Source organism: Chionomys nivalis, chromosome 22, assembly GCF_950005125.1.
Source record: "Chionomys nivalis chromosome 22, mChiNiv1.1, whole genome shotgun sequence".
Taxonomy (NCBI): Eukaryota; Metazoa; Chordata; class Mammalia; order Rodentia; family Cricetidae; genus Chionomys; species Chionomys nivalis.
This window is the reverse complement of record NC_080107.1, coordinates 1,884,675-1,911,403: the sequence shown is the minus strand read 5'-3', so window position 1 is coordinate 1,911,403 and position 26,729 is coordinate 1,884,675. Positions and strand designations below refer to the sequence as shown.

Here is a 26,729-nt window from a genome sequence, read left to right as displayed (position 1 = left end):
CAGAGTCTACTTGTCCTCAATTCCCTATTTATATTGGAATGATTGCCTTAATAATGACATTAAACGAATCACTAGAAAGGAAGAAATTAAGATCACTGCATTATACCCTTACAGGAAGTCTTAATTCACTTCAGAAAGTAAACTGTCGCAGTGTCCCACAACAGCCCACGTTGGCCTGGGTGGCGCTCCTGGGGGAGTGGAAGACATAAAGGGTCAAGGGAAGTCAGGTCATTGGAGCCTTAAAAGGAATATTGGAAACCCCGCCCCTAAGTCTCTCCTTGTTTCCGCTGCCACCAGGTGAACAGTCCTCCTCCACCGTCCACCTCCCGGTGGTGGCACTAGGTGCCACCCCTGCCCAAAGTAGCAGTTTTCTCCTTATGAAAAATATTGAAAAATGAATAACTCTCTTTAAAACAGTAAGTATGCAAAAGAACAGCCGTTAACTCTATTTTTTTTAAAGTATGTGTTTCGGCTGTGCAAATACTAATAGACTCATTTACATATCAACGACAAATCGTAATTTTGATTTAGACTACAATAGAAACACAGGCCCTGAAGTAAGACTGTCCAGGCTGAAATCCTTGTCTCCGACGTTACCGTAAATGTAAGCAGCTTCCCTTCTGGGTTTCACCTATAAAAAAAAAAAAAAAGCTCTAACAGTTAAGCCTTCGCCCCTCCCTGTAGCTGTAATGAGTGCGCCAATTCGTTACGGAATTTACCCAGCACTTAAACCAAGCTCAAACTGGGCTTAGCCCATATAGATAAGACTTTAGCACAGCAAAATGGTGGCTTTCGGGAATAGTGAAGGCCTTCCCCTAGAACCTAAAATTACTACAGGATTTCAAAGGAGGTGGAAGGTTCCATGGTGTAGGAGTCCACATCTGCGACGTGCAAAGGAAACTCTTCCTTCATATTGTTTGATACTGAAGGTGCCGAACTCCGGCCCTGCCCCTGCAGTTCAGAATGGCTGCAGCCGCTTCCTGATCGCCCAGGCCAGGACCACAGGGATATTTAGGACCAGCAGCGGTGCACGGACGCACGGCGACTCCAGCCCCACCGACCCCGGCGACTCCACCCCACGGACCGCGCAGTCCCCACTGCCAGTTCCCACGTCCCCTCCACGCCCCCTCCAGGCCCGGCGCGGGCGGAGCGCACGCGCAGCCGCACTTCCGGGGAGGGGGGGCGCCTCTGCTCCCGCCCCACAATGCCGCGCGGCGCCGTCCTGTCGCAAAGGCCGCATCCGGGCGGCGAATGAGCGCGTCGCTTTCCGTGCGCTGCGGCGGCGGCCGGGTCTTCCTGCTCCCGCCGCGCTGCCGGACGCCCCGACGGTCGCCATCCGCGCCGCAGTCGGCTCGGCGCCCCCGCCTCCTCCGCGATGCCCCCCAAGAAACAGGCTCAGGCCGGGGGCAGCAAGAAGGCGGAGCAGAAGAAGAAGGAGAAGATCATCGAGGTGCGTACCCTTCCCCCCTCTCTCCCCGCGCGGAGCCGGGGCGAGCCCCGCTGCCGAGCGCCGCTCCCGGAGCCACGTGTCGGCGTCCAGCCCGGTGGGCCCCGGTCCCGGGGGACGCTCGCCGTCCCCGCCCCCGCCCGTCGCGTCCCCGTCCGCGCCCCTCGGCCGCCCGCTGACCCCGGCCCTGCCTCCCTCGCTCCCGGATTGCAGCCGTTCCCGGGGCTGTGCCTGAAGGGGCAGGGCTGAGTGTCCTTCTGGACGGCCCCTTCCCACAGGCCTCATGCCGCTGGCGTTTGTATTTCCTTTATCACACACTGAGACGTAGCGCTGTTCGTTTTCAAGCGCCAACAGAATTGACTTTTTTTTTTCCCTCCCTTTTGGTCCATTTGGAAACTTTAGGGTCAAGCACAGGGTAACCCAGCAGTCTTGTCCAGAGTATTTAATTCCGGTTCCGAATTACCTGTGTAGGCTGTGTCACTGCCTGTGTTGATGACGGTGCTCCCAGTTTATCTACACACACAGCGACTTTGAGTGCATTAAACGTGTAGGCCTTCAGTGGGCGATGCAAGGGATTGAAGTTCATAAATGTTCCTCAGTAGATTTACAGCGATTATATACGTGAGTTTTCTTAAGATGGTTAGCCATGTCTGACATTCGGAAAACGACGTGCATCTCTTTGTGAGATCTTTCCTACTAATCCTCCTCGTCCTTAAAAACAAATGGTACCTCATAGGTTCGGGGTGTAGTTGGGAAAAGCAGTGACCGTTTTACAGCATAACAGATCTGAATAAAAGGTAACCCTGTATAGGTTCGTATTTACTAAAATACCAGAATGAATGTTTTGGAATGCGATGTTTGCTTATTTTTGTTTTTCAACATTTGATTGTTACAGCCGTGGAAGATAGCAGTGAGACTTCCCAGAGTTCCCTTCTTCAAGTCCAACTGTACAATTGCCATTGCACATAGTTAAAGTTGGCTGACTTAAATAAAATTGTTGTGAAGACAGTAATAATCCTGGCTGTTGTAACTCTGTTGTAAGACTGTCATAACCAAAATATTTGAAAGCAGAATAATTGCTGCCCGGTGGTAGGGCAGGCCTTGAATCACTCTGGAGGTAGGGGCAGGCAGATCCCTGTGAGTTCAAGGCCAGCCTGATCTACAGAGGAGTTCCAAGACAGCTGGGGCTGCACAGAGAAACCCTGTCTCAGTGAAAAGAAAAAAGAAAAAGAAAGATGGAAAGGAAAGCAAAATAATTGTCATCTTCACAGGATTTGGGAACCAAAAATCCAATGGCAGTTCAGTGCTGTGCCAACAAAGGGCATTCCAAAATAGCATTCTGCAGTTGAACCAACAAAATAGAGACCACAAGACAGTAAAAGTTAAATACTCTTCAGAGAATATAGAGCTTTAGCCACTTTTAATTAATAAAACTAAGCTATTTCTTTAAAGTGGTGGTGCCAATCTCTGAGTGGGAAGACAGCCTGGTCCTCAGAGTGAGTTCCAGAACAGCCAGGGCTATATAGAGAAACACTATTTGAAAAACAAAAAGCAAAAAAGTCAAAGTTATTTATAGTGTTCTATTTCCCCTAAAATTCATTCATCTATTTTGGCTTCATTCATCTTGTAACAAGATTGTTGCTTTTCTGGGTGTTGTGTCCAAACATCACACACTCCAGGGTTGCAGTTTGCCACTGTCTGCAGTCCTAGTCAAGAAGAGTCTGTTTGGTGGTTATATTTTTGTTTTTGAAGTAAAGAGAAATCCACCTTAGTTTCCATTAGTGAAGACATCTTCAAAGATAAATGCATTTTCTTAAAAAAAAAAAAAAAACACCGTTTACCTGATTGAAAGTATGTTGATAAATGGAATTAAGCCTGATCTGATTTGTTTGAATTTCTCTAAGACTCTAGCATGTCTTGATGACGTCAGTGGTAGTTCAGCTTATATTTTGGCTCCTTAGTCAAATTTCATGTAAAACAGCCCTCTATTGATTTTTGTAAGAAAAGAAAATTGTCTGCCTTTTCCCTCTTCCTCCTTTAAACTGTCTGGGGATCACGAGGTCACTTGTGTGAGTATGTGTCGTCTTGAAATGGCTGCATCACACAATAGTCCAAGTTTATTCTCCGTTCACATGTGGTCCCCAGACAGTATATAACATTTGTTTTCTTAGAGCCAAAATAATACTTTGAGATCAACTTTGAGCAACAAACTGTCTGATCATAGACCAGGCAGAGCCAGAATCCTGACTAAGGCACAAGGATTTCAAGTTTGAGGACAGCGTTGGCTATAATATAAAACCCGTTTTAAAGAATAAAAGAAAGGGGGGCTGGAGAGACGGCTCAGCGATTAAGAGCTCTGGCCTCTCTTGCAGAGAATCCAGGTTCAGTTCCCAGTACCCACGTGGTAGCTCACAACTGTCTGTAACTCCGGTTGTGAAGGATCTGATATCTTCACATAAACAACATATAGGCATGAAAATAAATCTTTTAAAAAAAGACAGAACAAAAGAAGACTAAGTATAATCATTGGTTTGGGTTGGCAGTGTCTTTGGGTTTAGGGCAAACAGATAAGGAATGTATGTTCCCCTGGGCATGGGAGCACTGCAGAATAGTTACCATGGAGACCTCTGCAGACAGGACCTAGGTTTGAAAGGAGGAAGTAGAAGCTGTTGGTTGCTGGCAATTAATCTGTTGCAAAGTGTCCATTTATAGACAACAAAATCCATTAGGTTGTGTATTTGGAGACAAAACCACCAAGTTAATACACTGTCAGCCTCTGTCTACCCTAGGGTCCCAGATAATAGATCCCAGAACCCACTACCTTGGAACACTGTCAGCGTTGACTCTCCTGCTTCCTTTAAGGAGCAGGAGCTGGCCTGTGAAGGGAGCAGGACTGCTTACGGCTCAGAAGAGGAAAGGTCAGCGTTGTGGGTCAGATCTGGAACGAGGAGGGTGGAGGCTCCGAAGCAGTCCTCTCCACACCGCCTCTTTTCTGACTCCTTTGCATTCTGCTTCTCCATTCACCCACGGAAACATACCCTTCCTTCTTTCCTTGTAACTGATGTTTGAAACCTTAAACATGCGGTGTTTTCCTAGCTTTATGGGAGTCACTGAAACCTTTTCCTACCTAGTACTTTCCCGCTCCCAAATCCATGTCAACTCTTGGGTAAGAGTTTGTCCAGAGCCCGAGGAAAGGCTTTATTGACATAGTTTGGGTCGTAAACCACCCTACTTTTAAGGTGTACCAGTATTATTCAGAATGTACTCTTCTGAAGGCTTTTTGTAACGCGGGCTGTCGCTCAGGTAGAGTACCTGCCTAGCACACATGAAGCCCTGGGTTACTCTATCACCACACATTGGGCATTGTGGTGTGTTTCTGTAATTCTAGCACTCTAGAGATAGAAGCAAGTAGATGGGAAGTTCAAGGTCATCCTCAGCTACATACCCAGTTTTATGCCAGCCTAGGCTGTGTGTGTGTGTGTGTAGGGGGTGATTTTGGTAAACCATCTTATCTATGACTTAACCAGAACTCTGAAAAACGTAGGTTTTGGTGGTGGGAGGAGCAAGAACTTAGATCAGATACTTTTTAATTTAAATATGTCATTTTATAGTTGACAAGTATTGAGCTAGACACAGTTTTTTCAGTATTTTGAAGAAGGGAAAAACTTTGTATATGAGTGATACATAGCACCTTTATTTGTTTCAGATAAGTGTTAGCACTCGTACAGTTGAGATAACAGGCACAAAGGTTAAATAACTTGCCCAAGGTATACTGAACTGGCAAGCAGGAAGCCAGGATTTAAACCCAGAAGGTCAGGCCCCCCCAAGTCCTTGCTGTCAGGTACTTTCTGTAGTGCCTCAGTGTTAGCAAATCTTTAATTCATACTTAAGGTTAGACTCACTTTTCCTATGACACAGTTACCCAGCCCAGTTTGACTCTAGGTTATATTCTTAAACAGCTTGGGAACTTGTCAAAGCTTCTATGCTGTAGGAAGACATCTTAGAACTGTGAAGAAGATTCAGTAGTGTGTGTCTATGTGTGTTTCTGTCTGTATTCAGGAAGATGCTAAGTAAATGTGTGCCCTTTATATATAGAAAACAATTTTCTTCTCCAGAAATAAATTAAGTATTCATTAAACTGGTTATTTAAGTACTAAAGCAGTGTAGTTAAACCTGGAAGCTTGCTGGGGTTTGTCTGTTTGTGTTTTGTTGTGTTCCTTTTCAGGTCGGGAATTACATACCTCTCCTAGGAACTGCTATTGGAAGTCTGTTCTCAAGCTGCCTGGTTTTTTTTCTTAAATATTTCTCTCTCTCTCTTTTTTTTTTTTTTTTTTTTTTTTTTGGTTTTTTGAGACAGGGTTCCTCTGTAGCTTTGGAGCCTTTCCTGGAACTAGCTCTTGTAGACCAGGCTGGTCTCGAACTCACAGAGATCCGCCTGCCTCTGCCTCCCGAGTGCTGGGATTAAAGGCATGCACCCGGCTTGCTTAAATATTTCTATGTCAGTATATGGTTTACTATCCAATTTTATTTATTCATGGTTTATTGCTTCTCTGTACTTGCATGTAGGGCAAAGCATTTTAGATATTGTTGGTCCTATATTCTCCTTTTACTCATGATAGCTTGTACTGTACAAAGAAGGTAGGGTGTTTCATACTTGGTTCATACCTAAATTAATCCCCCATCTGTCACATGACCCTTGACCATCATACCCTGGAATTGGCTAGAATATTAAGCTTTTTACAAAAACAGAGGATGCCATTTATTAAAAGCTTGATAAAGAGCAATTTCAGCTTATGTGTTTCCTTTTTCATATACATAAGCTATGGAGTATGTGTGTAGAGTTTTGTAATACCGTGCTGGGATATTAAAACACAAGCAGATATTTAAGTAAGTAAAGGTAAAGCAAAGTTTAAGTACATGGTAATGAATAAAGCAGTATTTACCAGTGAGAAGTAACCTTTTAGAATCAAAACACCTTTGAGCTTTTTACTGTTAGAAACATTGAAAGACTGTATTGAGTTTAAGGTACTAGAAAGATTGTGTTATGTTATATGGTTTCAGATAGTTCATTCAATAGTGTTTGTTATTTCAGACTTAAAGCTTTTCAGATAATTCAGAATACTCTTTTTTTTGCATTCTGTGAAACCACTCATAAGCAAGAGAATGAGAAGGAAAAACACAAATTCTGTTTTGAGGTTGGAGCCATCTATAATGTTGAGCATCCATGTGTGAAGTTTGGCAGCTCATGGATGGGTTGGTGACTGATGTAGAACACAGGCAGGACTGAACGCTCTCTGTTGTGAAGAAGGGTTCTGGAAGGCTCAGCTCTAGGAGACACTACATAGGAATAGGAAAGTGAGAGGCTGACAGCCGGACTAGAGATGTCAGAGTAGCTACCAGGTAATGTTTACCCTGACTCAGTAGGGGCTACCACAACAGACAGGAAGGAGTGTGTCCCTTAGAGGATGGATGGCGTTCTTCTACAAACACTGCACACGCACAGAGGCTTTGGGGAAATGGGTTAAAATGTAAGACTGAAGCCGGGTGTGCTAGTATGTGGTAGAAGGTGAGGCAAGATTAGTCAAGGCTCTCCTGGGCTACATAGTAAGCCCTGTCTTCCCCACCTCCCAGAAGGAAATGGTCCTGAGAAGGATCTGTGCAATAACTGTCTCCTACCTGTTCCCTTCTCTGCCCTGTAGTCAGGCTTGTCTCTCCTAGCCAGACCCTTGCAGGAAAATGACATTACATAAATGAAACCGTTCAGAGGGAGTGCCAGCCGTCCCTGTTAGTGCCATCGCACTGCTTTCGTTTCTTTGGGCTGCTGTAACAAATTACCCAAAACTGTTACTAGACTGCTTGTTTTTTTTTTTTTCACCATTCTGGATAAAGAAGTCTGAAATCCATGATCAACATGTTCATGACCCCTTTCTGAAGGCAACCGGGGGAAGGGGGTTCTCCTTGGCTTCTTCCTAGTGTCTGATGTCATCTAGCAATCTTTGGTTTTCCTTAACTTGTGTTTGTGTTCATCTCTGCTGTCTTCACATTGCCTTCTTTCAGTGTAACCTCATTGGGAGATTATATCCACAAAGACTTGTTTCCAAATAAAGTCACATTTAAAGTGTGGCAGATAGAAGTTTTCAAAGTTTTCAAGGGGTACAAACGTGCATCCTGAGATCCCTTGAGTTTTGAAAGTGCTGTGTATATTCCTCAGCTAAAGGGGATACTAAGATACCTCGTGATTCATATGCTCATTGCCCTGGATTCTACCAGCACTGCGAAAGAAGCTAAGAATACTTTCTTCACAGCATTTCCCTCAGCTTGTTTTTCCAGTATAACTCCTCCACAGGTCCCAAAGACCTGATGATCTGAAACATCCTGAGGAAGAAGACAGCACAGTCAGCCGAATGGTGGCGGTGACAGTTGTCAGTTGGCATTACTAGTTGATGTTTTGAGTGACACACGTTCATATTCATTGTGCTGGCTACTTGTTAGGCCAGCTGGACACAGGCCACGGTTATTAGGGAAGACGTCAATGAGGAAGTGCACTCCCAAGATTGATCTCATTTTCTTGATTGGTGATTGATGTGGAAGGGCCTAACTCTGTGGGCAGTGCCACCCTGTAAGCTGGTGATGCTGAGTGTGGAACAGCCCAGTAGGCAGCAGTCTGTGGCCTGGGCATCAGTTCCTCCCTACCCACCCCCACCCCCCAGTTGCTTTTGGTCATAGTGAAGCATTGCCTTTGCCTGGTGCTGTAATATTTTATGTATTTTTGTGACATAAAGAATCTATTTCCTGGGGCTGGAGGGATGGTTTAGCATGTGAAGAGCACTGGATGTGCTTCCAGATGACCCAGGTTGACTTCCCAACACCCTGTTCTCGCCTCCACGGGTACTGTACACATGTGGCAGGCACATAGACTTGCATGCAGGCAAAACAAATATGTACTAAAATAAAAATAAATCTTATTTTTAAAAAAGACTTGTTTTGCCTATCAATAAATAAGTGTGTATATCATTGAAAAGATAGTAATTTACCAAAATATTTCTGTTCTTTCCCGTTTAGGACAAAACTTTTGGTCTAAAGAATAAGAAAGGAGCAAAGCAACAGAAGTTTATTAAGGCTGTCACTCATCAGGTGAAATTTGGTCAGCAGAATCCACGTCAGGTAAATAATTTAAATTGTTGTATTTTTCTGATGGGTGTAATAGAATATACTATCTATCTCAGAATTTTATTTATTTTATTTTGTGTATGTGAGTGCACGTGCCATGATGCTTGTCCGTGGGTCAGAGCGCAGTTTGCAAGGAGAGTTGGTTGTCTGTCTTCACGGTGTAGATTCCAGTAGCTGAAGTGAGTTCTTCAGGATTGGGCGCAAATGCCTTTACTCACTGAGCCATCTCTCTGACCCTGAGCTCTAATAAGTTTATCTGAGCAGATTCTGTGGAGTAACAGTTCCCTCTCTCATCTCCTGTATGTACTAGATGCTAAGGTTTCTTAGTGTTTCCCCGATAATAAGCTTTAGGTGACATTTCATTGTGTTCCTTGGGTAGAGTGGGTCTCCTCATGTACTTGTCATTTTACTCTGTGACTCCCCTGTCCTGGCCAACTACTCAAATACTGTCTGCCTTTCTCTTACTTTTTGGTTTTTCCAGACAGGGTTTCTCTGTAGCTGTGAGTTCTGTCCTGAAATTCATTCTGTAGACCAAGCTGGCCTCGAGGTCACAGAGATCTGCCTGCTTCTGCCTCCTGAGTGCTGGGATTAAAGGTGTGTGCCACCACCCTGCCTTTCTTACAAGTTTGTAAAATACTTTTAACATTGCAGATAATTTGTCTCATCTCTCTTTTGCTGTACTGTAATTTTATCTCAATTTCTGCTGTGTTGTTTTGCACAATTTTCTTAGTTTCTTAGATTTTGTTTTATTTATTTGTTTTCTGGTTGCTTCCTTTTTGCAGTCTATACTTTGTCCTATACTTTATGTATTTGTAAGATTGTCTTTAAAGTTGAATAGCTACTTGACCCGGCATCATAGTGCCACTGAACTGGAATATAACTACTGATACATTAGGGTCTCTTTCTGGATTCTCTCTTCTGTTCTACTATTTGTTGGCTAGGTCATTATCTCGTTGATTTTTATTATGGTGAGTGACCTAGATGTATATGTTAGCTATGATGTTTCCTTTTTATTCTTGCTGCTTCTGAGATATTTGTTCTTATATAAGAATTGATAACTTGTTCAGAAACTTTAGCCTCTTTCTCTGTGAATTCTTTAGATCTTTCATCCTTTAAGGTTTTATAAATATAGTCTTTATTTTTTTAAATTTTTATTTTTAAATATCTTTTCCTTAATTCTTGGTAACACTCTTTGGACGTAGAAGAGAAATTCTCAACTATATTTTTAACTATAGTTTTTTTTAGTCTGAGAATATCAGCATAATATCTGTTAGATTACTAATCTTTGCCTAGAACCCATTTCTCTCCATGCTGTCTCCGAATCATTGTCTCTTTCCCCTCGCGGCACAATTTTACTCTAGAGCCAGACGATAGTGTTCTTTCAAGGCGCTGGCTTTACTTTGTTCAGTAAGAGTGTCTTCAGGCTGAAACAGCTAAAGTCAAAATATGTCTGTTTTCTTTTTTAAAGAAAAGGTACATCATTGCCGTGTCTTTAGATCTAATAAGATGGTCATGTTTGTACTGAGAAGGTACTCAGGTATTGTTCCTAAGCAATACAGTGAGATGATTTAGATAGCCTACATTGTATTAGATCTTATCAGTAATACTCAAGGGACTTGAGCTACCACAGATTTGGGTATCTGGAAGAGGCCTAGACTCACTGCCCAGAGTTACCAAAGGATAGCTGTATGCTAAGCCTTGGACACAGGTAGACTTGGGTTGGATCTTTTTTGTTACATGACTTTAAGTTGTTCACATACATCAGTTTTTATTTTGCAGTGGAAGGGCACTTGTTCCTTGTAGGGTTCTCCTGGTTGTTAAAGAACTTTAACTCCCGTCCAATACATTTCCTCTTCCTCTGATATCTTCATAGTCATTTGAGTGTTGTTTCTGATTTAATAGACCTAGCAATGTTATAAAATTCATGAGCTTCTTAAGTATGTCACTGCATTCAGTATATTTTAACTAGTCTAGCATTGAATATAGAGTACCTAATTACCACATATTACTTTGAAGCTGAGCGGCAATGCTATTTGTAGACCCAGACCTGAGGGTCCTACCCTGGGTTGTGTGCTGTGGAAGATGACTGTGCTCTTAGTTATTTCCCAGACATCTCTCCCAGGGGGTGCACACCACAGCTCCCCTAAACAGCTGTCAGGGTCTGTGAGGGCCCCTTCCTTGTTCCATGTCCAGGGAGCTGCTGTGCTGCCAGTTTACCCAGGGGCCTGAGGGAGTGTGCTAGGGATACAGCTTCTCCCGTACAAGCACAGATGGGACTATGAGCCTGCAGAGAGAGCAAAAGACGAGTAAGTAGGGATTGACTGATTGCCACTGCTGAGCTTCATTCGGCAGCTCTGTAAAAGGGGGCCCGAGCATTTTAAATTTGAACCTCATAGGCCAGGTGTTTGTGGACTAGAAAGACAACCACATTAATGTAACATTTGCTTGATCTCTCTTCTTGCCTCAGCCTCATAAGTACTAAGTGACCTGTGCTACTCTGTCCAAGTGGTTTATGGCCTCCAGTATATTCTTCTAGATGCTAAATAGGAGATGAGCCTAGCCAGCAAAGTGTACTGTGATATAAAGGAAAGCAGAATGATTTTGTTGTTGTTGTTTAAACACTTCTACTATGTAGTTGAAGTCGGAACTTGGAATGACCTAATTGTTGCATTGGTTCACTCTTCTTCGAGGTTTGTTTTGTTTTTCCTTTTTGAGCACATTTTCTTCTTACTGATTTATTTTTCTTGCTGCTGTTTCTTGAGTCTCTTTAACAGACTAGGTTCTGTGTTATCTCAGACTAGGCCCTGTCTAGTTGCAGCGGAGTTGGTACCTGGTACCGTGTCCAGTGAAGAAGCTGCCTTTAAACAGCTCCACCCAGATGCTCTGTAAGCATTTCGTGCTCCTGTATCCAAACCTGAGCTCATCTCCACCTCCTGCCCTGAAACCTGTTCCTCCTGTATTCCCTGTCTTTTTCAGCAGCACTTATTGTGCATATGCTAATCCCAGGCTCCTCTTTCACCTCGTCCTTAGTTCTGCTTCCTAAAATCTCCTTTTTTACTTATGCCTATTCAAATCCCTAGTGCCTTCCTGTCTACAATTGCAGGAGATTCTTTGCTTTCTTCGTGCCTTGCTACACTGTCCTCAAAGTCTCTACCCTGTCTTTGTAAAATGGAACCTGATCTGGTTACTTTAAACTACTAAGTTACAGTCTCTCGCCTACTGATGAGATCCAAACTTGTCCTTGGTGTTTTCAGTGGCAGGTTCCTTTTACATTCCTTTCTTGTTGATAGCACTCCTCTAAAAGTTACCAGCTCAATCTAGTTTCTAAGCATATCAACATTCTTTGTTTTCAGAGTTCTGTGTATATTGTATTATAGTTGTATGTCTGTATTCCTTAAATAAGCATCTTGTATTGTGTCTTCTAATATAGGGGCTGAGGTATAAATGTTTTAGATGAATACACTGATCATATTAGGTATGTAAAGCATGTACTAGAACTATGAGTGCATTGTGTCTTCTGTTATCCCCACCACTGTAGTTTGTGGTGGTTACTGACCATGATTGCGCCACTGAACATGTCGGGCTATTTTCATCTCATGTCAAAATGTGCTCGTATTTCTAGAGTTTAAGTTGTTTTCACTGGAAAGAAATATATTTCAGTTGAAAAGTATTTGTTAAATGCCAGGGTTAAGTGTTTAATATTTGTTTGTTACCATGAACTCATTAGCTTTGAATGCATTTTAATTATGTGTGGTGTCTAATTATAGTACAAAAAGGAATTTGTTACAGAGCTTATCAATTTTAATAGTTTAACCACAATATCTAATATGTAAGCCACTTAATGTAAAGAGTGCATAATATAAATAAATACAAAAATGTCTTCGTTAGATAGTAATTACTGTATAGTGGAAACAGTTGTATAAGCAATCAGATTTACATTTTTAAACTGGAAATGCAGGTGGCCCAAAGTGAAGCTGAGAAGAAACTGAAGAAAGATGACAAGAAGAAAGAGCTGCAGGAGCTGAATGAGCTGTTCAAGCCTGTAGTTGCCGCACAGAAGATAAGTAAAGGTAAAATTTAATGTCAGAGGTGCTGTTTTTATCAAATACAGTTCGTGTTGCAAACTTGATTTGTGCAGAACTGGAGTGACCTTTCTTGCTCTTAGAAAGGACCTGGTCTCAGTTCCCAGCACCCACAGCAGATGGCTCATAGTCATTCATAACACCAGCACCCTGGCCACCTCAGGTACAAACGCGTGCATGCAGGACAGCACTCACACAATTTCTCTGTTTTTTATGTGATTTGTGCCTGACATGGTAATACATACTTTTAATCCTAGGGCATAGGAGGAAGTGGCAGGCAGATCTTTATGAGTTCACGGCCAGCCAAAGCTAAACAGCAAGACTTTATCTTAAGAAAATGAAAACAATATGCTAGTTTTCTGAAGTTTTGTTCTTTGTGTTTTAATGGGGGTGATGTTTGTTTTATGATTTTTATTTATTATGTATACACCCTGCGTGTATTGAACACCAGAAGACGGCACCAGATCTCATTACAGATGGTTGTGAGCCACCATGTGGTTGCTGGGGATTGAACTCAGAACTTCTGGAAGAGTAGTCAATGCTCTTAACCTCTGAGCCATCTCTCCAGCCCAGTGGGGATGGTCTTTGGGAGCCAAGACAAAGCTGTGGTTTTATAAATTATAAGTCGCATGCATATTTGGGGCAGTAGTCTTCCATTTGTGTTTTTCTTTGCCTCCTGTCTTACTGACTCCATAGCCAAGGAACTAGAATAACCTCTATGTTTGGTCTTCACTTCTGCCACTTATTTTGTTTATAAAAGAAAAACAAATAGCTAAAATGCTTTGTAAAGAACTTTAAAGAAATATCTAACCAAACACCTCTAAGTGATACTTTCTCTTACATTAGTAAATAGAAAATAGTAAGTTAGACAGGAATAATCCCAGATACAAGCAGCCTATAAGAACGATTGGGAGATGGGGACCACAAAGAAGGACGGCTAACACTCTGCAGTAGTAACGGGGTCCCGAAAATGGGTTACCTGCATGTAATAATAGATGTCCTTCCTGTTGGATACAGGTGCAGATCCCAAATCTGTGGTGTGTGCATTCTTCAAACAAGGGCAGTGTACTAAAGGAGATAAATGTAAGTTCTCTCATGACCTCACATTGGAGAGAAAGTGTGAAAAACGAAGTGTTTACATTGATGCCAGAGATGAAGAACTTGAAAAAGGTATTTCTTAACTTTCTCTTAAAGTTGAAAAGTCCCCTTTTTTGTTTCTTACTACTTAGTAACATATTAATACAGTACTGACTAGTATGTTTATAAAGCACAGTTGGGGGGTTTGCACAGAGTAAGTAAATGGTGCTTAGAATATAGTGGTTTAATTTGGATTTGGCTGTCTTCCTTCCTGTGCTAAGGTCTCATTTATCTAAACTACTTAGGGAGCTTGGGTGGATAATTTGCAATATTGTGTATGCATGCTGTCTTTGCTGCTTCAGAGAAAATTGTTACATTATGAATATTTCAGTGTTGTGTACTGTCTGCTTAGAGGCCTACCTATATAGTAGAGCAGGAGATAAAAATTGCTTGTTGTGTCTTTTTATTTAGATACTATGGATAATTGGGATGAGAAAAAGCTGGAAGAAGTAGTAAACAAGAAGCATGGTGAGGCGGAAAAGAAAAAACCAAAAACTCAAATAGTATGTCCTTTTCTTGAATTGAGTTGCTGTGGCATTTATTATTAGGGAGAATTTTATGGCAAGGTATTGATGTTTTCTACTGGATTGTAGAGTATTAGCAAATTACATTTCACCAACATAAGCTTTATTTTTTGGAATTTACAAATTTCACTTTTTAATTAAATTGTTTTAGCAAAATTGGTCTAAAAGCTGAATAACTTATAGTTTCCTAAATGCAATTTTCTGGCGTGATTTTGCTTCCTTAACTATGGGTTAGCATAGTTGAACATGGTAGCATATACCTGTAATCCCAATAGGTAGATTGTACATTCCATATGGGACCAGGCTAAATAAATAGACTATCTCAAAAGCACAGGAGTAATACAATACATACTTAGCTAAGAATCGTCTGTCTTGTGAGTAGTGGAAGAAGTAGCCTTGTTAAGTCAACCCTTATAATTAATTGCTTGATTTCAATTACTAGGTCAAAATTACTTTTGCATGTGAATTCCAAATAAGGTAGTGACTCTAGTTCTGGGAAGTCTGCCTTTAAAAATTCGGGTACCTCCTCAGCTTCTCTCTTCACATGCATGCGTCTGTATCCTGGGTACATGCCCAGTAAGATTCCGCCCTGCTAGAGGACGCAGGAGTTTGCTTCATATGCACTCCTTGCCTTCTTGGGAAGATGGATACTGGTGATTTTATTACTGTATTACAAAGGCTAACCGGGAAACATCAGAGTAGAGGCTCTAGATTTTGCCGTTTATACTGCATGGTTTGGTTTTAATCTATGTGTAGCAGTAGTGTCTGCGTGTGGTACGTGCACATTGACTACAAGTGCCTATAGAAGCCAGAGGCTGCGTTAGATCCTCTGGAGCCAGACTTACAGGCAGTTTTAAGCCTCCTGACATTAACTACTGAGCATCTCTCTAGCTCCTGGCTTGTTTTGGGGGACAGGGTCTCACACTGCAGCCGAGGCTGGCCTTGTACTCTTAAACAGTTCTTGCCTTGGCTTCCTGAGGGCTGGAATTACAAAGGAGTGAACCACCAGGCCAGATTTTGTATTAGATACATTTTCAAATATTTTTATATAAGTGTGCTTTGTACATAAGTTAGCCTTAGGATATAAGTATTGTTACTTGTTCCGTATACTTAAGCAAGTCAAAGTGAGGTAGATTTACACTGTACCACCACTTCTGAATAATACTGTCTCTCTAGGTGTGCAGACATTTCCTTGAAGCTATTGAAAATAACAAGTATGGCTGGTTTTGGGTGTGTCCTGGAGGTGGCGACAATTGCATGTATCGTCATGCACTTCCTCCTGGGTTTGTGTTGAAGAAAGACAAAAAGAAAGAAGAGAAAGAAGATGAGATTTCATTAGAAGATCTAATTGAAAGAGAGGTAACAAGTATCTTTTCTCTTAAGAGCTACTTTTAATTATTTTTGTAAATTCTAATATTTACCACTTGGGGGCAATAGCATGTTAAGAAAGGAAAAATAATATTATGCCCTTTCCCTATCTTAAATGTAAATTTTACCGATTACATTAGCCAAACATACTTTAATTATAGGAATGTGTAGGGTGCTTTGTTTTTTAAGTGTGAGTCACTACTGTTTTCATACCTTGGGGTTATTTTAAATGCTTATTTATGCCTCATACTGATGCAGCTTAGGGTCTCTACTTGGTGCTCTGTTTTCTTTTTTAGCATACTTGTGAAACCATCCCTCTGGGTTCTGGGTATGTTTGTCTGTCCAGTTAGAGGAGAGGTAGTGTGTGTAAGAGCATCTTGGTTGTTCTAGCTCAGCAACAGAGGTGATTGTGTGAGTTGGAGGGCATTGAGATTATTGGGGACACTAGCTTTAGCATTGTTTGCTTCAGTGTGCATGTAAGTGACTAATACTAAGATTGTATGCACTCAAGTGGCTATGCTGTCTGTCACATAGATAAAGTAATGGAGTGTGGATGGTAAAGCAGGATTAAGACTGTTTACCCTCGTTCCACCACTTCCTAGCTCTTCATGCCTGATGAGTGAGTGTCCTGCCACCTCTTCTTTGTGGAGATCAGCGTGTGGTATATAGAGCTTTCTACACTGAATGTATAGCGGATAACTTAGTTTTTTTATACCCATTTATTAACTTATTATCGTGAGAAGTGCAGATTTTGTCTTTTGGTTTTATCTCTCATCTGAAAGAACACAAATGAAGCTTGAATTAATTATGATGTTTTTAAAACCTATTTCACAGCAAACTTTTCTGCTCGAGTTTACGTCAAAGTGTTAAGTTTTGTGTGTGTGTGTGTCTCTGGGTACTTGTTTAGCCTATTACCATGCAAAAAGTAACATAGCTTAGTCTGTTTTATGTTTTAGAGCATTCATAGGGAAAGAATCACCTGCCTTAAAAGAAAAATGTTGTTAAAACAACTATAAGTGACTTTAAATCTCTTTGCAGCGTTCTGCCTTAGGTCCAAATGTTACCAAAATCACTCTAGAATCTTTCCTTGCGTGGAAGAAAAGGAAAAGACAAGAAAAGATTGATAAACTTGAACAAGATATGGAGAGACGGAAAGCTGACTTCAAAGCAGGGAAAGCACTCGTGGTATGTCCCAGACTCAGAACAATGGTCCTTCATTCTTCTATCTCATAGTTGTTAAAATGCAAGGTTCTGTCTTTCTTAAATCTATGTAGTATGTCTCATATTGATGGTGGCATTTCCCTTGAGATGATCCGTTTGTGTGCCTTTGTAGATCAGTGGTCGTGAGGTGTTTGAATTTCGTCCTGAGCTGGTTAATGATGATGACGAGGAGGCAGATGATACCCGCTACATTCAGGGAGCAGGTGGTGATGAGGTGAGACCAGGCTTTGACCTCGCATGTTGATCTTACTGGGGGGAAGTGGTAGAGAAAACAGAAGCATGGCTAAGAGCACCAGTGTCAGACTCTGGAGTTCAGGTGCTATTTCCATCCATAAGAAACTTTCTCTAGACCTCCACTCTTAGCCTCAGTACAGGTAAGTAATTCCTAACCCAGGCTGCTTCTGAGAATGAGTGAGTTCATCGGTGTTTATTTTTAGGGTTGCCTTCTTTATAGAACTTAGTACATGCTGAGTGGTGGTGACGCACACTTTTGACCTCAGAGGCAGGCAGATCTCTGGAGTTTGAGGCCAGCCAGGGCTACACAGAAAAACCCCATCTTGAAAAAAACCAAAATAAAAAAGAATTTAGTACAATACTTGGTGCCTACAGTTAAGTGCTATTTACAATAGTTTTTTTTTTTTTTTGGTTTTTTTTTTTTTGGTTTTTCGAGACAGGGTTTCTCTGTGGCTTTGGAGCCTGTCCTGGAACTAGCTTTTGTAGACCAGGCTGGTCTCGAACTCACAGAGATCCTCCTGCCTCTGCCTCCCGAGTGCTGGGATTAAAGGCGTGCGCCACCACCGCCCGGCTACAATAGATTTTTTAAAGCTATTTCTGTCCCTTTAAAATATATTTTTTGTTTAAAATTTGTTCTGCCCAGATAGTCGAGGGGTGAGGGCAGTAGATAAAAGGTAAAGAGCAGGCAGCACTGGCAGTTCTTCAGCAGGTCTGCCAGTGTCCTGTGTTGTTATGGAATCCCAGGTTGGAAGAACGCCATACTCAAACCATGATTCCAGAGAAAAAAAACTTGAGAAACAGTGACTACTTTTTTTTTTCTTCTAAAAGTTTAAGGGTGAAGAAATTGAGTTTTCAAACAATATTCTTTGTCTTTTTCTTAGTATTAGTAATTTTGTTTCCTGAAGATAATGTGTCAGGAGTAAAAGTGAGTTGAGGAAACTCATTTGTAGTGACTTTGCCTCTTCTGTGTTGTTAAAGGTTGATGACTCTGTGGGTGTGAATGACATAGACGTGAGCCTGTACATCCCGAGGGATGTGGAAGAGACGGGTATCACTGTAGCCAGTCTCGAAAGATTCACCATGTACGCTTCAGACAGAGATGGTGAGTATGCTGCCTTTTTCAAGGGTCCAGAGAAACCAGGAAACCGGCCTGGGCAAATTCAGATGTGTGCAGGCTCTGAACTGGAAATGGGAACATTTGGCTAAGTAAAAATATAGGGAGAGCTGTAGAAAAAATGGCTGAGTGGGTATTGAGACCATGGGCTAAACGCCTTAAAAGAAGATCAAAACGAATTGGAAGATGTAGCTTTTTAATGTTAATCTCTAAAATTCTGTGTAACTATTTGCAGACAAAAACAGGCTGAAAGTAATGTGCACCAGTGTCAGGATGAATGAGCTCAGCTAGTCAGGATGTATAGAGTAACAGTCAGAACATACTGTACACACCAGAGTTACGGGACAGGCAAAAACAGAAGTGCTTACCAAAAACACAGAACTTGAGTGAAAATATAAGAGGCTTGTGTTTGGGCGACTAGAATTACAGGTATTTTATTAGTTGCAGCTAGGCTAAGGGATACTGGAATAAAGGTATCCACTGTTTTACCAAGGCAGTGTGGAAAACAGGGAAGATGACGGATGAGCACAGACCACGTGTCAGAAGCAGTGTGGTTACAGGGAGGGGCTTTTAGGTGTAAGAAAGAGGAACATACATATGTGTCGAGCAGAAAGGCCCTAGTGGAGGAGGAGAAAAGAAACAAACCCTGGAAGTGTGTGTGATGATGCAGTGTGGGAGTGGAGGGAGGCTTTCTGGGGACCGTGTGGACGGAAAGGTTGGGGCGCATATCCTTGTACCATGAGGAGAAGGGGCTTGAAGACTGAGAATGCTGTGAGAGAGAAGCACGGGAATGTTAATTAAGGCAAAGGCTGGAACGGGAAAGACGATTACACCTGATTTTTATCATGAAAGTATGCAAGTTGTAACTTAAAACAAGTGGTTTACCCTTGCAAGCTCTGAGGTGGGTATCGAGTGGAGTGGGGATTTGGTGACATTATCTGGAGTTCAGGTCTCCATGACCTTGTGATCAGAAATGTTTAAGCAAGGCTAGGAAAAGTTGTCATTATATAAGTGTTGTCGTTGGACAAGAGGCGGCGGCGGCGGCTGTGGTCTCATTGCACACAGCTGTGTGCTGGAGCTGCATAAGCACTAGGGACTTTAGATGTGCTGAAGACCAGACCCACGCTTCCACCCAGCCCCGGTCTCAGAGCCCCACAGACACTTGGCTGGAGTTGTTCTGTGGCCGTTAGTCCTAATAAAATAGATGGGGATGGACTGCTTCAGAACGAAATCGCTGAGTCACGTGAGGAACACAGATGGGATTTCCTAGTGATTGGTACAGGTGAGCTCAGAAAGGGAAGACCTGCCCTTGCTGCAGGAATCTCAGGGAAGGATTTCCTGGGAAAGGAAGAAAGGTCTGTGCTCTTGGCTGCTGCTGTAATGCTGTCTTGTTTCTAGGTCATAGTGATTTCGATTTTGTTTTATGTTCAGAGAACAAATTAAGTGAAGCTTCTGGAGGCCGGGCTGAAAATGGCGAAAGAAGTGACTTGGACGAGGACAGCGGAGTGGGGGGGCAAGAGAATGGATCCATCGATGCTGTTCCCGTGGATGAGAATCTGTTCACTGGGGAAGATCTGGACGAACTAGAAGAAGAATTAAACACACTTGATCTGGAAGAATGACACCAAACAAGGCAAGGAAGAAAATTAGGTCAGCTCAACATGATCAGCCGTAATCGAAATTGACTACATTAATTGTTTTGCCACCTAGAATCAACAGGATGTTTATTTCCCGTGATGATTCTGGAGGGATGCTGTCCTCCACAAAGGAATACTCTCCCTGCGTCTTCTCTCTGACTCTGACTACATCTCCTAGTAAGTTCAGAGTAGTTGGTGATAAACTGAAAACGGTCGTTACAGAGATGGTTCTTGTTGTCACTGTCCTCTCCCATAGGGGTGTAACTGCTTCTCCAGCTTTTGGGTTCACTGGGCATGTGTTATTTCCAGGAACAACAAAGTCGTACTTAAAATACTTTCCGTTTGATGCAGTTTTTAATGAGTGGTTTCCTTTCCTTTGTATTTATGTTTTAAAGACTGCCTGAAAGGTGAGTGCTATACTTGATAAAGGAAGCTGCATGTGCAGGTTCAGTATTGCACATCTGGACAGTTAGATGGACGCTGAGATGGGACTTTTCAACCTGACAGGGTCAGCCGCAATGCCCTGTACTAAAGCTGTTTAAAGTTCTTCCCTTTTTGCCAATAAAGTTGTAAATAAAAACCATCGTACATCCAAATCCAACTGGGCTTTTTGTTTTGTTTTGTTTGTAAGTTTTTCTATGAAGTATTTAACATTCCTAGCTTGGTATTTTTATTAAATATTGATTATATTGGTTGTAGGTGTCACAGAGGCAAAGACTTAATAGATTTTCTTGGTACATGGTATGTTACCATGGAGTACTGACAGTGTTGACAGTTGTTATTATTTTCCATTTCCAAAAAGACTTGTATGCTGTTACTTTAATTCCAGAATTGTTGCATCGCCTACCTAATTAAACGGTTATTACAGTTAAACAAATACAAAAAAAAAAAACAAACCAAATACTTTGTTGAAATCAATATTACAGAAAGAAGAAGGTAAACAAATTAAACAGAAAATTTGGGGCTGAGGGTCTTGGCTATTGAAAATTTAGAGTAATAGCACATTTGAAATGTGTTTTGCGCATATTTAGCACTAGATACCGACAGTTCATTGCCGTGGTACTTTGTTTCATGGGGTGATTTCCAAATGTGGATTTTTAGAATGATTTTTTTTTAAGTATATAAGGTAATAACGTTAAAATATCACGTGACCTAAGCCCTAACCTCTTTCCTGCCTCAGAGAAATTATACCTTAAGTTTCTGGGTTTCAGTTTTTCATTTATCTGTAAATTTTAATATTGAATGTGGGACTAGGATGCAGCGTACTGTAAGAGTACACTGTCAGAGTACACTGTAAGAGTACTTTCTTAGCATGTGCAGAAGACCCCAGTTCTAAACGGGTTTTTAAAAACCTGTTTTCCCAAAATGCTTTCAAAATCTAACTTAAGAAAAAGAGAGACTGTATATATACATTGTTAAATGATAACCTCAAAGTTTACAAGGAAATTTGTTTTCTAGCTCTTATTTATCATAACATTTTCTAATATAGAGTATAATGAACCATGTTTATTTCCTGTCTACTTTTTGTATAAAAATATTGTTTTATACTTTATATCTACAAAGTATTTCCTCCAGTCTTTCTGTGGAAAAGTTGCTTAGTGAATTTTGTTTTTTTGTTTTTCTAGACAGGGCTTCTCTGTGTAACATTAGCTGTCTTGGAACTCACTCTGTAGACCAGATTGGCCTCGAACTCACAGAGATCTTCTGCCTCCGCAGTGCTGTGATTAAAGGTGCGTGTCACCACACCCAGCTTACTTCGTGAGTTACTTAATAACAAAATCGTCTAAAAAGCTCGTGTCTTTTCTGTATTGTTCACAGTGCAGTCACTCTGTATTAATTCGGTTCATCTGGAACGTGTGTGTTTTTTCAGACTTCATTTTAAATAGTTGTTATTCCAAGTTTTAACACGTTCTTGTATTCTAATTCAGTGGGTAACTTTATTCGTTTTAAGAAATCTGGGGTTTAGAAAGTCAGGAATGTAAATACAAGCTTTCTACAAGAGAGGAAATAAATGTTTGTACTTATTTCCATTCGCTCTGTTAAATGAGCTCTTTTCTTACATAGTTGATTTCATGAGACCTTATTTATTCCGTGTTCAATGAGCCCACAGTGTGACCCCATGTTTACCAGAGTAATTCAGAATAGTCTCAATTTTAATGACTTCTCATAATCAAAGCCCACCATACATGAACTACTAAAAATTGTATAATTGTCAATATATCTTTAAGACATCCTCTGGGTGGTTTTTCAGTATGATAGTAACAAAGCCACAGATTCACAGGTTTAATTTTTAATTGTAATTTTTCAAATTCACTCATTGAAACACATATTTAAGCTAAGTACCTGGAAATATTAAAGACATTCACAATAATAATCTGCCCTCTTCTGTCCCAGGTGCCCTCTGTTGACTTTATGTTTGAGGCTTTCTTGATGACCTGTATCTAAACCTGTGCAGCTGTGTTTCATTCCGTGTGGTTCCTAAATTGTACTTTTATGTCTTAGGAAACTCTATGTAGTCACCATTCTGACTTCTAATGTGTTTTCAGAGCAGCCTTACGTCATGTACAGAAATGTAGCCAGAATGTATAATTAGGGTATTTTAGCAACTGAGACCTGCCAGGCTGCAAGCATATTATGTAATCATATGCACTAGCTTTAGATGTTTTTAGGAGTGTTCACCTTCGAATCTTCACACTGCTGATAGCCAGGGAAAGGACGAATATCTGTAGCTTTGTGATTCACCATCTAAACAGAAAGCGGGTGGATATGTGGAGTCAGGCATGTTAGTTACACACCCTGCCCCACTGCTGGCCTGATGCGCTTAACAGCCAAAGGTCCTCGATGTCTCGCGCTGCTCACCCTCAATAGAGGGAGAGGGCTGGGGGTTGGTTGGTTCCTTTCCTGACTTACTTTACTTGAAAATAGTGTGATACTTGTAGCGGAGGCCGCTTGTTTCTTCTCGGCCACCCAGACCACGAAATAATCTCTCAGAAACGATATTAGTTAAATCACTGCTTGATTAGTCACGTAAGCGTATTGCTAGCTAGCTCTTATGTCTTTGGTTAACCCATTTCTGTTTTTTATATTTTACCATGAGGTTCGTGGCCTGCCTGTAAGGTTCCAGCTAGCAGCTTGCTTCTTTCCCCTCTGGCAGCTACGTGGTGTCTCACTGACTCCACCTTCCTTCTCCCAGAATTCAGTTTAGTTTTCCCTGCCTAGCTCTACTCTAGTGTATCACAGGCCAAGGCAGAGTGTTTATTCATTAACCAGTGAAGGCAACACATACGCAGAAGGACCTCCCACACCAAATAGTTATGTATGCTTTTGGCTCATTAGCTTGTTTGTACTGGAGACCTACCGCCAGCCACCTACTGGGAAGCAAAGTAATGGTTTGATGGCTTTGACGTGTTTCATGATGTAAAATTGAAACAACTGTAGTCTAATTTGAGCTGATCCAATGTTCTGTGTGTGTGTGCTCCCCCCCAAATAATTGTCTGACTGAAAGGACAAAGCATCAGTGTCTGATGCAGCCGGGCATGGTGGCTCACACCCAGGACACCGGGAGGCTGAGCAAGAGGCCAGTGTTTTAAAAATAAATGCAGCCTTGGGACCACTTGGATGTCATAGGAGGCCATAGACATCTCCTGACAACTACACTGCCCTGTGAACCATCCCATACAACCCTTCCACTCTCCTTAAAGTCATGGCTTTTTTTCATTAATTGCTAATGCATGCATATGTGTATGCATATATATTCCTACATGCAGCCTTCTCAGTCCATATTTTGATAAATGTAATTACCTCGGAATTAGTGACAACTGAAAGGAATAGTTGACAGGTCTATTACTGGGTAGTTTCTGACTATAGGCATCTGTGAAAGTCAAATAATAGCGATATTAGCACAGCTGAGTCTTAGGGTGACAACAAGCGAGCCAGGGCCTCACAATGTTTGCAAGGCCAAAAGGGCATTTGCAGGGACAGAAGTTTAGTAATGCTAATCTTCACACGCCTCTGTGACCATGTGTAGCATGCTACTGTACAGAGAAAAATGCAAGTCAGATTTTTTAATTAAAAATGTTTTCCTGGGGCTGGAGAAGTGACTTTGTTGTTAAGAGCATTTATTGTCTATGGAGCATCCAGGTTTGATTCCCAGCACCCACGTGGTGGTTCACAGCTGGAGAAGTGACTTTGTTGTTAAGAGCATTTATTGTCATCTGTGGAGCATCCAGGTTTGATTCCCAGCACCCACGTGGTGGTTCACAGCTCCAGCTCCAGGGTATCTAACTCTCTTGTGACTTCTGTGGGTGTTAGGTGTACCTGTGGTACTCATACATATTTGCAGTACACATACATACATACAGACAACACTCATACACATAAATAAATAGCTTAGGGAGTAGGCTTCAAGACAGGGTTTCTCAGTGCATCTCTGATTGTCCTGGAGCTCACTCTGGACCAGGCTGGACTTGTACTCAGAGATCTGTCTACTGCTTCTGTAGTGCTAGGATTAAAGGCCTGCATCACCACCGCCTGGCTAAGATTCTTCAATACACAATGTGAAGTACCATCCCACATGTTCCCTGAACAGAACTGCATGGCATCAACAATTTTTAAAAGGTTGTCAATCCTCTTCCTTCTTTCCTTCCTCCCCTCCCCTCCTCCCTTCTCCCTTCTCCTCCTCCTCTTCTTCCTCTTCTTCCTCTTCTTCCTCTTCCTCTTCTTCTTCTTCTTCCTCTTCCTCCTCCTCCTCCTCCTCTTCTACCCCCCCCCCTTTTTTACTTAGCTAAAGACAAAATGCAAAACTGACTGAACTTGTCCTGAGGCAAACAGTAAAGGCTTAGAAACAAACTAGAGTGAGCCAATGGCATTTCAGGTGTTGACCACAGACCTAGGCAGCTGACAGGTCCATTCTTGCACGGGTCTTTATGTCTCATCTCACTGCATAAGTGAATGACAGTCTGCACATTACTTACAGAAGTTCAAAGATTCTTCTCTGGAAAATAGTTTTACTTTGGGTTTGCATAGAGATGTGGGCCTCAGGTAAATTTTTGTTTTCAAACTGTAAGCTTAAATTGTAAATAATTAGATCAGATGGGATAGTGCACACCTTTAATCCCAGCACTTGGGAAGCAGAGATCAAGGCCAGCCAAAGCTACATTGTAAGATTGTCTCAAAAACAAACAAAAAATGTGTAAGTGAACACCTAAGTATAAAGTAAATCAACTCTCAAAGATTCCTGTGATTTATAGGAATTCCTATAAATTGCTGTGGTGGAACTAAGTAAGTTTTCAGCTATCTTTACTCAACCTTTAACAGCTTTATTAAGGTAAAATTGGGGCAGTAAACATCTGATATGTAACAGCTAGTGATGTATTTACAAGCGGACAGCCTGTATATAATACATGTCTATGTCTACCTTCCCAAAATTGTTGATGTGTTTACAAGTGGACAGTCTGTATGTAATATATGTCTATCTTCCCAAGATTGTTGATGCGCTTTTGAAACCCTTTCCTAAACAAGCACCTTGATACTACACCCCCAGGAAAGTAACACTCTAGGTTAGTTCACATTTTTGTAATTTTATTGGAATCATGTTTTTTATTTATTTGCTTTCACTGGTCATAATTGGAAATTGCAGGTAGTAATAGAATGTTTCTGGAAATTGCTAAGTACTGTTTATCTGAATGCACCTGTTGGCTGGGATTGTTTCTGGTTAAGGCCTTTACAGGTCACCATCTGAACAGTCATGCAGAGATCCTTGTATGAACACAACGCAACGTGTGATTCGCGCTTTAAACATTAAAGAGGATTTCATGGTGTTTTCTAAAATTGTGCCCTTTTATTCCTAACAGTGGTTTATAAGGACTCCACCTGTCCTTGATGGGATCCGTTTTACAGGAGGCAGGCTGAATTTTTGTTAAGCATTATTTCTCTATGTGTGTTGGTGTGAGTTTACCACATACATGAAGAGGCCATGGAGGCCAGATGAGGGCATCAGATCCCCTGGACCTTGAGTTACATTTCTCAGTAGGCACTAAACACATTACCTACTCTCAGAGAACTATAGCTGAGGTATGCTGTGTCTGTGTCTTACTGTGTGGGCCCGGCTGTCTCTGAACTCTGCTGGTGCTCCAGCCTTCCACTTCCGCCAGGAGTAAACACAATGGAAGCACTAAGGACATAGGCTGTGAAGCTGGCATAGGTACTTAGCATCCCGCCTCGGCCGTTGGTAATGCCGCCTGACTGGCAGGGAAGCAGTTGACAGAACTACCTCTAACTTCATTTTCCTGTGGGCCTTCCCATGTGCTCCGGGCTTCTCTGCCGTCTGCATTCTGTCCCTTGCCAGCGTCATTTGCTTTGATAATTTCAGTAATCACTTCCACATGAGCAACTCCATCTCTAGCCCCTTATTTTCAATAAGCCACTCACAACAACATTTCCTGTCAGTATGCCAGAGCCCAAAATCTCCTAGATTTTTTTTCCTTTCTTTTCCCTCGTTATTGGGATTTTATCACCCAGAGACTTGGACTGAAAACAACCAGTCATTGTACTACACCAGAATTTCTCCTACAATAATGCCCTTTTCTGGTCATGTGGCCACTGTCTTTTCTCGGGGTCTTATCTTTGTCCGTAATTTGATACACATAGTTTATATCTCAAATAAGGGACATTTAGAGCGAGGGCATGGTGAAGAAGGTTCCTTTAATAGAAATACTATGATAACTGGTATACCTGGGACTGCCCCTTTGAACCTGAGATAATAATCACCAAACTTATCATGGCCTATTTCCCAGG

General features: G+C 41.7%; 1 protein-coding gene across 1 annotated transcript; it reads left to right on the top strand.

Moving 5' to 3' along the window:
- The first annotated feature begins 1,218 nt into the window (after positions 1-1,218).
- On the top strand, positions 1,219-25,703 carry Zc3h15 (zinc finger CCCH-type containing 15). The gene is made up of 10 exons (XM_057755296.1): positions 1,219-1,450; positions 8,510-8,611; positions 12,576-12,687; positions 13,717-13,869; positions 14,248-14,339; positions 15,537-15,719; positions 16,767-16,913; positions 17,062-17,163; positions 18,162-18,285; positions 19,729-25,703. The coding sequence occupies exons 1-10, from the start codon at positions 1,376-1,378 to the stop codon at positions 19,917-19,919; spliced, it is 1,281 nt and encodes a 426-aa protein (XP_057611279.1). The 5' UTR covers positions 1,219-1,375; the 3' UTR covers positions 19,920-25,703.
- Positions 25,704-26,729: the final 1,026 nt, after the last annotated feature.

Coding starts and splice junctions, on each gene's coding strand:
- Zc3h15 (XM_057755296.1), top strand. CDS start 1,376: ATGCCCCCCAAGAAACAGGCTCAGGCCGGGGGCAGCAAGAAGGCGGAG. Junction 8,612..12,575: donor GTCAGCAGAATCCACGTCAG/GTAAATAATTTA, acceptor CTGGAAATGCAG/GTGGCCCAAAGTGAAGCTGA. Junction 17,164..18,161: donor AGGGAGCAGGTGGTGATGAG/GTGAGACCAGGC, acceptor GTGTTGTTAAAG/GTTGATGACTCTGTGGGTGT.